Consider the following 15,088-nt stretch of genomic DNA (forward strand, 5'->3'; position numbering starts at 1 on the left):
AGGTCTGTGTGGTGTGAGGTCTGTAGTGGGAGGTCTGTGGTGGGAGGTCTGTGTGGTGTGAGGTCTGTGGTGTGAGGTCTGTAGTGGGAGGTCTGTGGTGGGAGGTCTGTGTGGTGTGAATCTGTGGTGTGAGGTCTGTGGTGTGAGGTCTGTGGTGTGAGGTCTGTGGTGTGAGGTCTGTGTGGTGTGAGGTCTGTGGTGTGAGGTCTGTAGTGTGAGGTCTGTGGTGTGAGGTCTGTGGTGTGAGGTCTCATTATTGAGCAGTCCCTCAGTGTTGTTGTGGTCTGTGTGGAATGTTAAGTCTGTCCTGCTGGTGCAGCTGAGTTCCTGTATTTGCTGTTTGAGATCTGGATTTCCCTGATCTGTTGTTGACAGCTGGAATGTGTGAGTGTTTTACCCTCCCAGTACCACTTGGAGTGAATGAAGTTGGAAAAACAAGCTGTCTAGAGGAAGAATTTGGGCTGATACACACACACGCGCACACACACACACACGCACAAGATGTTTTTACCTCAGCCTCTCCTCCCCTCTCTCCCAGGTGTGTGCAGCCAACTTCGGGGAGTTCTGTTCCATCGTGGGCCAAGACGCCACCGAGAAACTACTGGTGAGATACACACTTAAACACAGAGAAACTACTGGTGAGATACACACTTAAACACAGAGAAACTACTGGTGAGATACACACTTAAACACAGAGAAACTACTGGTGAGATACACACTTAAACACAGAGAAACTACTGGTGAGATACACACTTAAACACAGAGAAACTACTGGTGAGATACACACTTAAACACAGAGAAACTACTGGTGAGATACACACTTAAACACAGAGAAACTACTGGTGAGATACACACTTAAACACAGAGAAACTACTGGTGAGATACACACTTAAACACAGAGAAACTACTGGTGAGATACACACTTAAACACAGAGAAACTACTGGTGAGATACACACTTAAACACAGAGAAACTACTGGTGAGATACACACTTAAACACAGAGAAACTACTGGTGAGATACACACTTAAACACAGAGAAACTACTGGTGAGATACACACTTAAACAAATGCTGCCCTGTGATGGGGCTTATATCACAAACACACACAAAGACGTGCCTCCACTAATACATCCACTATCCACTACACTTCTGCTAGGTATCAGTCACTACTAGTTCATTAGTAATGTTTTCAGTGGGGTGAGTGATTCTGTTAGTAAGCCGGATTATGTAAAAAGCTACCAGACCTATTTTCATGAAACTCGGTGGTGGGGTGTGGCATGGGCCAAGGAAGAACCCATTCAATTTTGAAGCGGATTTGAATCACAGGGCGGATCCAAAAATTATATTTTTCATTATGTAATACACCAGACCAAACACCAGAGGGCAGCAACGACTACTCTCTCCATAAAGAGTGTGTGGGCCCAGATATTTGTTAGGCTGTGTCCCAAATGGCTGAAATGAATGGACAGGAGGCATTTCATTTTGACAGCTCATAAGTTGATAATGTTGCACAGCAAATACTTTTTTCCCAGAATTATTTTTGATAGTTGATATGCTGCATAGCACATACTTTTTTGTTGTTGTCCCAGAATGATTTTTGTAACTTCATACACCTACAAGGGATACTGCCTCGCTAGACAGCAAGGCTGTCATTTGGCATAAAATCAGTGCCATTTGGCTGCAATTTTGCATAAAATCTCTTAAATGGATTGTGAAAGAGAAAAGAAAAAGTGAACAAAAAACACTTTCACTGCTCCGGTTTCTATTGAGGGAACTCTCCTGACAGGGTTTCTATTGAGGGAACTCTCCTGACAGGGTTTCTATTGAGGGAACTCTCCTGACAGGTTTTCTATTGAGGGAACTCTCCTCACAGGGTTTCTATTGAGGGAACTCTCCTCACAGGGTTTCTATTGAGGGAACTCTCCTGACAGGTTTTCTATTGAGGGAACTCTCCTCACAGGGTTTCTATTGAGGGGACTCTCCTGACAGGGTTTCTATTGAGGGAACTCTCCTCACAGGGTTTCTATTGAGGGAACTCTCCTGACAGGGTTTCTATTGAGGGAACTCTCCTCACAGGGTTTCTATTGAGGGGACTCTCCTCACAGGGTTTCTATTGAGGGGACTCTCCTGACAGGGTTTCTATTGAGGGAACTCTCCTCACAGGGTTTCTATTGAGGGAACTCTCCTGACAGGGTTTCTATTGAGGGGACTCTCCTCACAGGGTTTCTATTGAGGGGACTCTCCTCACAGGGTTTCTATTGAGGGAACTCTCCTGACAGGGTTTCTATTGAGGGGAACTCTCCTGACAGGGTTTCTATTGAGGGGAACTCTCCTGACAGGGTTTCTATTGAGGGAACTCTCCTGACAGTCAAAATAACATTAGATGTACAATTCTGTTAAGTGACATTAGCCTGACTTCACCAGATCCAATTTTCAAGGATGCAACAGGGTCTGGAAACTCTCAGTTCATCTTCAGGGGCGTTAGCGACGGTCACAGACCAAAATGCCTCTGGACACAATTGGATAGACCTACAACCAATCAGGGCAATGAAATGTGTGTTAGTCATTGTATCAACCCCGCCGCATGTTGGATAAATGTTTGTGATTGGCACCACCAATATCTGGTCGCTCTCAATCACTATCTGTTAGTATTGTCCACTTAAGACATTAGGATTACACATCGATCAATCGATCAATGTTTACTACTTAATTAGTTAATCGATCAATGTTTACTACTTAAAGGAGTAGTAAAGGGAACATGCATGTTTAGCCCTGTTTTAAGGTTACTTATGATCATATACAATGGTTCAGATCAAAACGTTGACAAAACTAGCACTTTTGAGAAAGTCTGATAATTGCTCTACCACCGTTTAGGTCATACAATGGATGTGGGTGGGCACCTTGAAAAATCATTCAAAAACATGTTAAACTCTCGATTTCAAAGACTCAATGTTTACTACTTAATTAGTTAATCGATCAATGTATACTACTTAATTAGTTACTTCTGAATGATATTATCCTCACAGATGGTCTCATACCACAACATACAAGCTGTCAATTTCCCACTTTAAATCATTAATCTAACAAAATGATTGTATATTGTTGTAACCTTTGTTGTTGTTTATTTGTTTATTTGTTCATTTTGTCTTGTGTGTCCAGATGTCCAAGTTCTTCGACCTGTGTTCTGACAGCCTGTGGGGCATCAGGAAGGCCTGTGCTGAGTGCTTCATGATTGTCTCCAACTCCACTTCCCCAGAGGCGCGACGCACTAAACTGTCCCCCCTCTTCATCAACCTCATCAGTGACCAGTCCCGCTGGGTGAGAGAGAGAGAGAGAGAGAGAGAGAGAGAGAGAGATGGATGGGGTTAGGGTTCATCAGTAGGGCTGCCCTCTGAAGGGGTCAGGGTTCATCAGTAGGGCTGCCCTCTGAAGGGCTTAGGGTTCATCAGTCTGAGACCCTTAAATCGATTGAAGTCGAACAGTTTTATTTTTTTTTATTTTTTTTTGCTAAGACCACTTATCTGCTTTGTGATTTATATAAGACAGGCCAATCATTAGTTTTAGACCTAGACTTTACTGGAGCGATTAGTTGTGCAGTAAAAGGAGACTTTAGACTGATCTAGCGGAGGGAAGAAGGCAGGAGCCCCTCTCCCCTCAGCTGTGCGCCTAGCCATGCGCCAGCAACCACCTGCATTTCCCAAACAGAATATCACAACACAAAACTGCTTTCCTACAGTAGATCAATCTTCTTGTAAGATATCCGCTGGAAAAAATACATTTCCCCATAGACAGATTGAGCTCTTACGTCAGTGAAAATGCTTCACTGAAGAGCCAAACATTTCCTTGTTGACTGCTGCTCAACATATGAGCCTATTCACGCATGCTTTCAAATGTGCAGTTGACGAGACTATCATCAAATCACCCAACCCTAATGTGGGCTGAAAACATGGGAGCATCTGAAGTAGTTGGACAATGTGGGCTGGATGATTCATGTTTAGCAAGAAAAACCTGTGTCTTTTATTGTGCTGCCTGTGAGTTTGAGTTAGTTTGACAGCTTCCTGTCTCCCCTCAGCCTCACCTTAGACATATGGGGAAAAGAAGGAGGAACAAATCGTTGAATCTCTGGTTTGAACAGGCTAGTCTGATTCCTGAGTCTGGGACAGCCGTCCTGTACAGAGACCCTGTATCCATGTGCACCTCCGGACCCCCAGGACCTGATCCTATATACATGCAGACCCCCAGGACCTGATCCTATATACATGCAGACCCCCAGGACCTGATCCTATATACATGCAGACCCCCAGGACCTGATCCTATATACATGCAGACCCCCAGGACCTGATCCTATATACATGCAGACCCCCAGGACCTGATCCTATATACATGCGGACCCCCAGGACCTGATCCTATATACATGCAGACCCCCAGGACCTGATCCTATATACATGCAGACCCCCAGGACCTGATCCTATATACATGCGGACCCCCAGGACCTGATCCTATATACATGCGGACCCCCAGGACCTGATCCTATATACATGCGGACCCCCAGGACCTGACCCCCTGTCCCCTGCTCCTCCAGGTGCGCCAGGCTGCCTTCCAGTCTCTCGGCCGCTTCATCTCCACCTTCGCCAACCCCTCCAGCACAGGCCTCCACTTCAGAGAGGAGCTGCGCCCTGACAGGTACACCCGCTACCCTCCCTAAACACTGACAGGTACGCCCGCTACCCTCCCTAAACACTGACAGGTACGCACCGCTACCCTCCCTAAACACTGACAGGTACACCCGCTACCCTCCCTAAACACTGACAGGTACGCACCTCTACCCTCCCTAAACACTGACAGGTACACCCCGCTACCCTCCCTAAACACTGACAGGTACGCACCTCTACCCTCCCTAAACACTGACAGGTACACCCGCTACCCTCCCTAAACACTGACAGGTACGCACCTCTACCCTCCCTAAACCCTGACAGGTACACCCCGCTACCCTCCCTAAACACTGACAGGTACACCCGCTACCCTCCCTAAACACTGACAGGTACGCACCGCTACCCTCCCTAAACACTGACAGGTACGCACCTCTACCCTCCCTAAACACTGACAGGTACACCCCGCTACCCTCCCTAAACACTGACAGGTACACCCCGCTACCCTCCCTAAACACTGACAGGTACACCCCGCTACCCTCCCTAAACACTGACAGGTACACCCCGCTACCCTCCCTAAACACTGACAGGTACGCCCCGCTACCCTCCCTAAACACTGACAGGTACGCCCCGCTACCCTCCCTAAACACTGACAGGTACACCCCGCTACCCTCCCTAAACACTGACAGGTACACCCCGCTACCCTCCCTAAACACTGACAGGTACGCACCTCTACCCTCCCTAAACACTGACAGGTACGCATCGCTACCCTTCCTAAACACTGACAGGTACGCACCTCTACCCTCCCTAAACACTGACAGGTACGCATCGCTACCCTTCCTAAACACTGACAGGTACGCATCGCTACCCTCCCTAAACACTGACAGGTACGCACCGCTACCCTCCCTAAACACTGACAGGTACGCACCGCTACCCTCCCTAAACACTGACAGGTACGCACCTCTACCCTCCCTAAACACTGACAGGTACACCCCGCTACCCTCCCTAAACACTGACAGGTACACCCCGCTACCCTCCCTAAACACTGACAGGTACACCCCGCTACCCTCCCTAAACACTGACAGGTACGCCCCGCTACCCTCCCTAAACACTGACAGGTACGCCCCGCTACCCTCCCTAAACACTGACAGGTACGCCCCGCTACCCTCCCTAAACACTGACAGGTACACCCCGCTACCCTCCCTAAACACTGACAGGTACACCCCGCTACCCTTCCTAAACACTGACAGGTACGCATCGCTACCCTCCCTAAACACTGACAGGTACGCACCTCTACCCTCCCTAAACACTGACAGGTACGCATCGCTACCCTTCCTAAACACTGACAGGTACGCATCGCTACCCTCCCTAAACACTGACAGGTACGCACCGCTACCCTCCCTAAACACTGACAGGTACGCACTCACCCCTCCCTAAACACTGACAGGTACGCATGTCTACCCTCCCCAAACACTGGCAGGTACCACTCACCCCTCCCTAAACACTGACAGGTACGCACCTCTACCCTCCCTAAACACTGGGGGGTGCCCAGGATGAGCTGGTTTAGTTCACCCAGCCCATTGAAGCCGTGTAGCTGTTATATTAACAGGAAACACACCTTCAGTATCCTCTGGTCCATCCTGTCTGCATCCCAGTCAAGAGGGAAGCCTGGTTCATCCTGGATCAGACCAGCTGTGGCTCTTAGCTCACAGATCTGGGCAGAGTGATAATGAGCCATAGCTTGTCTGTCAGCCATGGCCATCGGACACTTAGGGAACAGAGTCATTGTGATTCATGACAGCGGCTCGCCTGCAGCATCACGTCACGTTCGATGGTTAGAGAAACGGTTCTCAGATGGTCGACACATATAGTGAATTGATTTGAATGAGAAATGTAGTTCTGCTTGCTTTTTCATGTTTATCTCTCGCTGTCATCACAGTGTGTAATTTAGCTGCTAGCTCCAGTCTCTCATAAGACTGAGGATATGTAAGGTGAGCTAGCAAAACACAAGAGTAGTAGGCTAAGCAAAACACAAGAGTAGTAGACTTAGCAAAACACAAGAGTAGTAGGCTTAGCAAAACACAACAGTAGTCAGCTGTCAGATCTATCACAGATGTCGATATCCTCAGCAGAGCCAGCAGAATGTCAACATGATGGCTGCAGGGGAGCATCTTAGAGACCGGGGAGTCTCCGTTACCCCGTATAAACCAGGCTTAGAGACCGGGAGGGTCTATATAAACCAGGCTTAGAGACCGGGGAGGGTCTATATAAACCAGGCTTAGAGACCAGGAGGGTCTATATAAACCAGGCTTAGAGACCGGGGAGGGTCTATATAAACCAGGCTTAGAGACCGGGGACGGTCTATATAAACCAGGCTTAGAGACCGGGGACGGTCTATATAAACCAGGCTTAGAGACCGGGGACGGTCTATATAAACCAGGCTTAGAGACCGGGGAGGGTCTATATAAACCAGGCTTAGAGACCGGGGACGGTCTATATAAACCTGCTGTGCGTTTCCGCCCCCCAGCGAGTGTCCTCCCTGCATGCAGCCCTCGGCGCCGTGCTCTGAGCTCGGGAGGTCCGGCCCCCCCCCCCCTGCCGCCGACCAGGACGCTGCCCTGCCGCCTCTCTCCCGGGGGGGCCACGGGGGGGCCACCCAGCCCCCGGGCCCCCCGCCCCCCACGCACAGCCCTGGGGGCCGGCCCTGCGGCCAGACGCGCGCCGCTGCCAACAACAACAACAACATCATCATCATCAGCGCTCCCGCGGCCCAGCAGAGCGGCGAGGAGGCGGAGCAGACGGACCAGAACTTTAACTCTTTCCACTATTGGAGGCCGCCGCTGCCGGACATCAGCGGAGAGCTGGAGCTGCTGCAGGGACCGGCCACCCGGGCAGAGAGGGAGGAGGAGGAGGAGGAGGAGGAGGAGAGGAAGGAGGTGAAGCTGGAGGAGGAGGAGTATCCTAGTCTGAACGCCAGTCAGGGCCCGGCCACCAGCTCCCAGATCCAGAAGGTCCTGGACTGCCTGCAGCCACACATGGACGACCCCGACGTGCAGGGTGAGGCTGGGGGGGGGGGGGGGGTGAGGCTGGGAGAGGGGTGAGGCTGGGGGGGTGAGGCTGGGGGACGGGGGTGAGGCTGGGATGGGGGGAGGCCGGGGGAGGGGGGAGGCCGCGGGAGGGGGGAGGCCGCGGGAGGGGTGAGGCCGGGGGAGGGGGGAGGGGTGAGGCTGGGAGGGGTGAGGCTGGGGGGGAGGTGAGGCTGGGAGAGGGGTGAGGCTGGGGGAGGGGGGGTGAGGCTGGGAGGGGTGAGGCCGTGGGAGGGGTGAGGCCGTGGGAGGGGTGAGGCCGGGGGAGGGGTGAGGCTGGGGGGGGGTGAGGCTGGGAGGGGTGAGGCTGGGAGGAGGTGAGGCTGGGAGTGGGGAGGCCGGGAGAGGGGTGAGGCTGGGAGGGGTGAGGCTGGGGGGGGGGTGAGGCTGGGGGGGGGGGGTGAGGCTGGGGGGGGGGGGTGAGGCTGGGAGGAGTGAGGCTGGGAGGAGGTGAGGCTGGGAGTGGGGAGGCCGGGAGAGGGGTGAGGCTGGGAGGGGTGAGGCTGGGAGGAGGTGAGGCTGGTGGGGGGTTTAGGGGGCTGCAAAACCAGACAGAGCTGGAGCTGTTACTGCTACAGGCTGATCTGGAACAGAACTAACTTCACACTGTTAGCAAGTAGCAGCTATTCACTCTGGATAAGGCATCTAAGTGAGGGTGTCTAAAATGTAATGTTAATGAAAAAGAAACGCTACAAGCCTTGGGCTATAGAAGCATAGAGACCTGGTCTTAGAGGCCTAGCCCTAGAAACCTACTAGAGGCCTAGCCCTAGAAACCTACTAGAGGCCTAGTCCATGTTCCCAACATTGTAGTTATTGCTCTCATACCCACGTGGTAGTTTGTAGGAGATGAATGTGTGCAGGAATGTATGAACAGGGTTTGTGTGTCAACAGCTCAAGTCTCTGTGCTGTCAGCTGCCCTGAAGGCAGCCCAGCTGGAGAGCCAATCAGAGAGTCAGCCTGACGCCCAATCAGACAGTCAGGCGGAGAGCCAATCAGAGAGCCAAGCTGCCAGTGAAACAGAGGAGGAGGTCCAACCAGAGAGCAGAGTGAACGGCGGAGAGGAGGAGCCAGCATCAGCCCCTCCCCCAGCGGTGGACCCGGCACCCAACCCTTCTCAGGACCAGACCGAGACCCAGACGGACCCGGAACCAGAGGCTCACCACAACCAGAACTCTCCACCCAACTCCCCGGTTCTGGTCCGGGAGGACTCGGACCACAGCAGTGTGGTGAGTCAGTCCTCCGTCACTCAATACACGCGCACACACACACACACACACAGCTAATCTCCTTTGGCTAGATGGATCACTATGGGTCAAAAATGACATCTCGCCTGAGCAGATGATGGGGAAACAGGAGGAGGCTTGAGTCGGTCGCAGATTCTAACACGCTAGAATGCACACGAATTATTACATCTCACCCGTTGTAGCTGCCGTCGTAAACACAGAAAGAGTCAATAATGACAGTGTTAAGATTACTGATCATAATGTGCTTAATCATCACGCTGAAGTCTGCTCTTAAAGCGGCTTTAAAGACCGGCAAGATCTACAAGCAAACATGGCAATTCCATGACCCAACTATCCACCTGGGTCCAGGGAAACATGGCAAATCCATGACCCAACTATCCACCTGGGTCCAGGGAAACATGGCAAATCCATGACCCAACTATCCACCTGGGTCCAGGGAAACGGAGGCCGGTACCGGCCACGATGGACGACTTTGCAAAGTATGTCCGCCCTCTTTCTGATCCAGACTGGACTCACTTCCAAGTTGATGAGAGTTTAGAAAGATCATGGACACCAAGCTGCTCGATGACCAACAACAAAGCATCGCGTTTACCGGAAGAGACCCCAAATGTTGGAATAAACTGTTTTCTATATTAAATGGACTATACTACAAACACAGGACATTTACAGCTTCCCATCAGCACGGCAGATGCTTCGGGACTCCTCTACTCAAGACTCAGACACTTCGGGACTCCTCTACTCAAGACTCAGACGCTTCGGGACTCCTCTACTCAAGACTCAGACGCTTGGGGACTCCTCTACTCAAGACTCAGACGCTTTGGGACTCCTCTACTCAAGACTCAGATGCTTTGGGACTCCTCTACTCAAGACTCAGATGCTTTGGGACTCCTCTACTCAAGACTCAGACGCGTTGGGACTCCTCTACTCAAGACTCAGACGCGTTGGGACTCCTCTACTCAAGTACACGGCTGGGATTCATAAGAAACTCCCTGTGTGCACTGCCTTCCCCGAGGAGCAACACCCGCTGAGCTGACAGACTGGATAGAGTCTAGTGTTGTCACGATACTGGAATTTCTAACTTCGATACGATACCTTGAAAAGTATCGATACTCGATACCATTTTCGATACCACGGGGAGAAATTGACAACATTGAGGGCATAAAATTTTCGATTTTTTGACCTGCTGAAAGCAGACTGTCTTCCTCAGCCTCGACAGCGCTCCAGACACACGGTCTATATCCAGGCCCTTGCTAATGGCTAGGTGTAGGTTGTGCCCAAAGCAGGGGACCCATGTGAAGTCCTGCTGAAATGCTTTCTTGTTATTTGAGGCATTATCAGTGGTGATGCCAGCCATATTTGACATGTCCAGCTCCCATGTTTCATGTACCATCTCCTCCAACGCCTCCCTCAAGCTGTCCCCTGTGTGCTCTGAGTGCAGCCCAACACAGCCCAAACACCAGCTCTGCATGTCCCAGGATTCTGTTATAAACTGCAGAGTTACTGCCATGAATGTGGATGTGGCCCTGCTGGTCCACAGGTCAGTGGTGCATGAAAAGAAGGGTTTTCCCCCAAGGCTCTCCATGATTTTATCTTTTGTTTCATTGTATAGGGCGGGGATTTCAGTGTACATGAAATTATTCCGTGAAGGAAGGGCATACTTGTTATTTAACTGTCCAAGAAGTTGTCTGAACCCAGGTTTCTCAACAGTATACACGGGGACCTGATCCATGCATATGTACTCTGCTACAGCCCTGTTCAGTTTCTTGGTTTCATTTGATTTTGCATCACTTTCTTTGTTGTTCAAATACAGCTAGTAGGGTAGGCTGTGTGTGTCGCTTTTGTTGCTGGTCGATTCTCCTCAGCTTCTCTCTGGTACTATAAGAGAAGAGAAATATCACTTTTAAAAACCTTGGTTTCTCTTTAGATCCGACCTTTAAAAATAACTCTATTATCTAATCTAATCTTAGAAATTAAGTAAAGTTAATAGTACTGTGTTTTAAGCATAACAGCATCTAAGTTGATTTACTGACCATTAACTCAAGATTCCTCAGGCTTGATAGCTGGTGCTGTCCTGTTAGCCCAACAGCCATTCTCGAAGCTAAGCTAACTAGCTCTAGTTTACATCCATGAGCTAGCTAGCTAATTCCCCTCAGCTATTCAGACGCCACATTGACTGCTTTGGCCCATTGCTGGATAGCTTTGAGGGGGATTAGCTAGCTAGCTTAGATAGCTAGCTAGCCTAGCTTAGCTTCACGTTAGCTATCTTATCTACCGCCCCCCCCCCCCACACACACAGTCAATGCGGCGTTTCGATAGCAAGCTCATGGATGTATTAAACTAGAGTTCATGTATTAAACTAAAGTTAATAGTTTACTGGGCCATTTTGTTTAATGTTTCAGTGATGTTGAAAGTGGAGCTGTCACCCTCTCTAAATTCTTTATAGAGATCCGCGTGTCGGTCCTTCAGGTGTTTTGCTAAATGTGTTGTGTTTGCACCTTTCGTTGGCACTACTCTGGAACAACGCTTGCAAATGGGCTTCGTGGCATCTTTAGCTTTTCCTTCGTCATTTGCTTCAAACCAGAAGTACTTCCAAACAGCACTTCTGCTTTTTTCTTTATCCACGAGTCGCGGAGGCTCTGCACTTGCCATCTTAGGAGCGAGTGAGAGGATCTGACCAGACAGGTCTGTGAGGGGGAGGGGGCGGGGCCATGTGTGCAGAGCAGCAGCGTGTGTGTGCCTGTGTGTGTGTGCCTGTGTGTGTGTGCCTGTATGTCAACAACTCGCTGTAGGAGAGAAGACAGAGCGAGAAAGCCAGCTGGTATCGATAGTGTGGAAAATATCGATATTGCGGGAAATTAGTATTGAAACTGTTTTAAATATTCAGAATCGATATGAATCGAAAAATCGATATTTTTGACAACACTAATAGAGTCACAACTGCGATAAGTTTGTGATACAATCCGACCAGCGCTCAAGAAAGCAGTGGGAACAACGCACCAACAGCTGCGGAAAGTGAGTAGAGGCCAACTAGCCCATCTCTGGACTAGGAACAAAAGTAAGGCCATAAGCATCATACTCAACAACAGTATGTTTCCAAATCCGACACCTAGTTTTGGTAATGTGGCCCAAGTTCACGAGTACTACTCAGCAAAATGCTAAGCTGGCCCACTTGAACATCTGAGCGAGCCCCCTTGGCATGGACTATTAGATCTAAACCTCCCGGGACCGGAGCATGATCCTGAAATGTCCCTTTTTACAACCGAAGAGGTTTTAACTGTGCTCAATAGCCTCCCGAACAACAAGGCAAGTGGCTCAGACGGCGTTGTTTATGAAACATTAAAAGCCGCAAAACAGTGGACATGCCCGGTATTGACTTAACATCTTTAATGCCTGCCTGATCAATGGAAAAGTTCCCCACTCTTGGAAAGGAGCATTGATCCATAGAATCCCCAAAAAGGATAACATTCCAGACAACCCGAGTACGTGGAGAGACATTTCTCTACTGCCAACCATCGACAAACTTTTTATGAAATGTATACTGAACCGCATCCTTCCGTGGCTGGTGGAGACGGGTATACTTTCAAAAAAGCAGAAAGCATATATAAACCGCCAGGGTATGAACGAACGTGTTCTGCCTCAAAACGGGCATTGATGATTTAAAACACGAGTCGACTAGATTCTTTACCGTGTTTTTGGATTCGTGTCCTACTCCATACTACACAACTCAACAATAGACGAATCCATTCTCAAATTCACAATAAAAGCCCGGTTACAAGTTCTGCCTACTAAATACAACCTCGCCCTATGGTACCCAACACAACATGATCCATACTGCTTATTGCACAATAACCAAGAACAGGAATCTGTTGCGCATATCATGAACAGCTGCCCCTTCAAGGGCCTGTATCCGGCACGCCATGATCCTGGATCTGACTGAGAAAGAACTGTGCCGTGCCACTGGACAACAAACACAATTCCATATTAATGAAAACGTTCAAATTGACTGGTTTGCCTCATCCCAACTTAGCAATACATTTAACAATATTGTCGAAAGCTATCCTAATACTCCGGATATTGTCAAGATTAATGGATCCACCAAGTCTGTATTTATTTTAGAAATTGGATGTTCTTTTGACATGAAAATGGACACTTGCTTTAGCTATAAAATATCAAAATATCAACCACTTGCTCATGCCATCTCTGCATGTGAGTATAATTGCAAAATTATAGTTTTGATATTTTTACATTTACATTACATTAGTTATTTAGCAGACGCTTTTATCCAAAGCGACTAACAATAATTGCATTTAACGTAGGAAGAGCCAATGTACTACTACTTGCCAGAACTCACAAGTGCATCTTCTCTCTAAAACAAGTGACTAAGAGCATAATCTAGTGCTGAAGGCAAAGTGCAAGGATAGCAATATAGTGCAATATAATATAATACAATAAAATACAATAAGTGCTTAGGCGGGAGGATTGTTGTAGTACTTCTTGAAGAGATGAGTTTTGAGCCTGCGACGAAAGATGGGCAGGGACTCTGCTGTCCTGACATCAGTGGGCAGTGTAAGGGATTTTAAATGATTTAGTCAAAAAGGATTTACCAAGATTCGCTCAAAAGGTTAAGTCTGGTTTATTGAGAAAACATACGAGCGCAAGGACTTCCTGGACAACGCAACACGAGTGGTTTATCCAAAGAAGTGAAGCCTCCTGATCTTGCTCTGCCTTATATTCAAGCAAAACACAGGTACGGCGCTTCCAGGATGTGATTGGCTAATCCATTGTACGTCATATACAACGGCAGGCGTGGCCGAGAATACAGACATGTGACATGAGAAAAGGCGGCAATTTCTTGGGGACAAAAGGGACAAAGGATGGTTATTCTGGTGTAGACAGATTTCTAGGTGTATGGCCTCCTGGAGGCCATTCTGTAGGTTAGCACAGCTATGTGAACAGTTGGGGGAGGTGGTGAATTACAAAAGGAGAGAGAGAACAAAGGTTTAAGGTGTTTGGAATAGAAAGGTCTTGAGGCCAGATGTAAATTCTATAACAATCCCCCATTTGTGCCTGACCAGGCACATAAAAATCAAATATAAAAATCCAAACACAAAGTGTAAACATATCAGCTATGCTATACATGTGGAAAGGAAATAATCTCTTCTTGTCCACTAGGTGGCGCAGAGTAAAAAAAAGAACTTTATTGTGAAATATTTAACAAAAATTAGATTATTTTCTTTCCACTTGCAAATCACGCACCAAAACTCCCTTGTTTCAGAAATTTGACAGGAAACAAGGTAAAAAAGATTACATGATTACTAGTCTAAAAGTGGACAACCATTCACCAAAAACCTTGATTTAAAGTTAAAGGTAAAAAGATGAATGGTTACCAGTGTAAAAAGGGCAAAAAACCTCTTGGTCAATTTAGAGGAAAAACCCAAACTCATTTATCAACTCATGTTTCAACCATTGTAACTCTTGTAAACAAATATGATATTTTTTCAAGATAATTTCAAAGTTCATTCACTCCTGTTGTGAACAATCAAATGTAATTTCTTCTGGATCGTAGCTTCCATGTTTGCGTCTCTGAATGTCCAATGTAGGTTCCAGTGTGTGCGGTTAGAGGTGCAGTCATTGCTGTTGAGCTTGTCCACGTTGTCATAACAACAACCACGAGAAGGAGGTGACCGGCAAGGTCAGTCTCCGATTGCTCATCAGAGGAGAGGACAGTGTGGCGGTGACCGGCAAGGTCACTCTCCGATTGCTCATCAGAGGAGAGGACAGTGTGGCGGCCCACTGCTTTGCCCTTGAGATCTCTGGTTTGGCTGCATGGACCGTCCTCTCAGCTACTTTTGACAGCTATTCCACACAGGCCAGAATGCCATGGTCCTGATTGTTCCATCTTTGACGGGTAGGTTCACCCCGCTTCTTCTACTTCTCTTCCATGTTTTCTGGCCATCTTTTTTCTCAGGCTGCTCGTCTGCTCCTTGGTCTGGGACGCAATGGCTCTCATGGACCCACAAAGTTCTCTCAGCTACTCTGGCAGCTGTCTGCGTGGTGAGTTGAATCTGGTACGGCCCCAGGTTGCGGATCAGGACCCAATGGCCTGGTTG

At 48.7% G+C, this 15,088-nt stretch overlaps 1 protein-coding gene across 1 annotated transcript in view; it reads left to right on the forward strand.

Annotated features, from left to right (window-relative positions):
• Window positions 1-15,088, forward strand: part of ppp4r1l (protein phosphatase 4, regulatory subunit 1-like) — a 51,336-nt gene that overhangs the window by 10,766 nt on the left and 25,482 nt on the right. The window contains exons 8-13 of the mRNA XM_084463044.1: window positions 539-604; window positions 3,159-3,317; window positions 4,582-4,682; window positions 7,176-7,705; window positions 8,626-8,745; window positions 8,824-8,960. Of these exons, the coding sequence (XP_084319170.1) occupies window positions 539-604; window positions 3,159-3,317; window positions 4,582-4,682; window positions 7,176-7,705; window positions 8,626-8,745; window positions 8,824-8,960 (1,113 nt within the window). The remainder of the gene's footprint in view (window positions 1-538; window positions 605-3,158; window positions 3,318-4,581; window positions 4,683-7,175; window positions 7,706-8,625; window positions 8,746-8,823; window positions 8,961-15,088) is intronic.

Source organism: Borostomias antarcticus (assembly GCF_949987555.1).
Source record: "Borostomias antarcticus genome assembly, contig: scaffold_89, whole genome shotgun sequence".
NCBI classification, from domain to species: Eukaryota; Metazoa; Chordata; class Actinopteri; order Stomiiformes; family Stomiidae; genus Borostomias; species Borostomias antarcticus.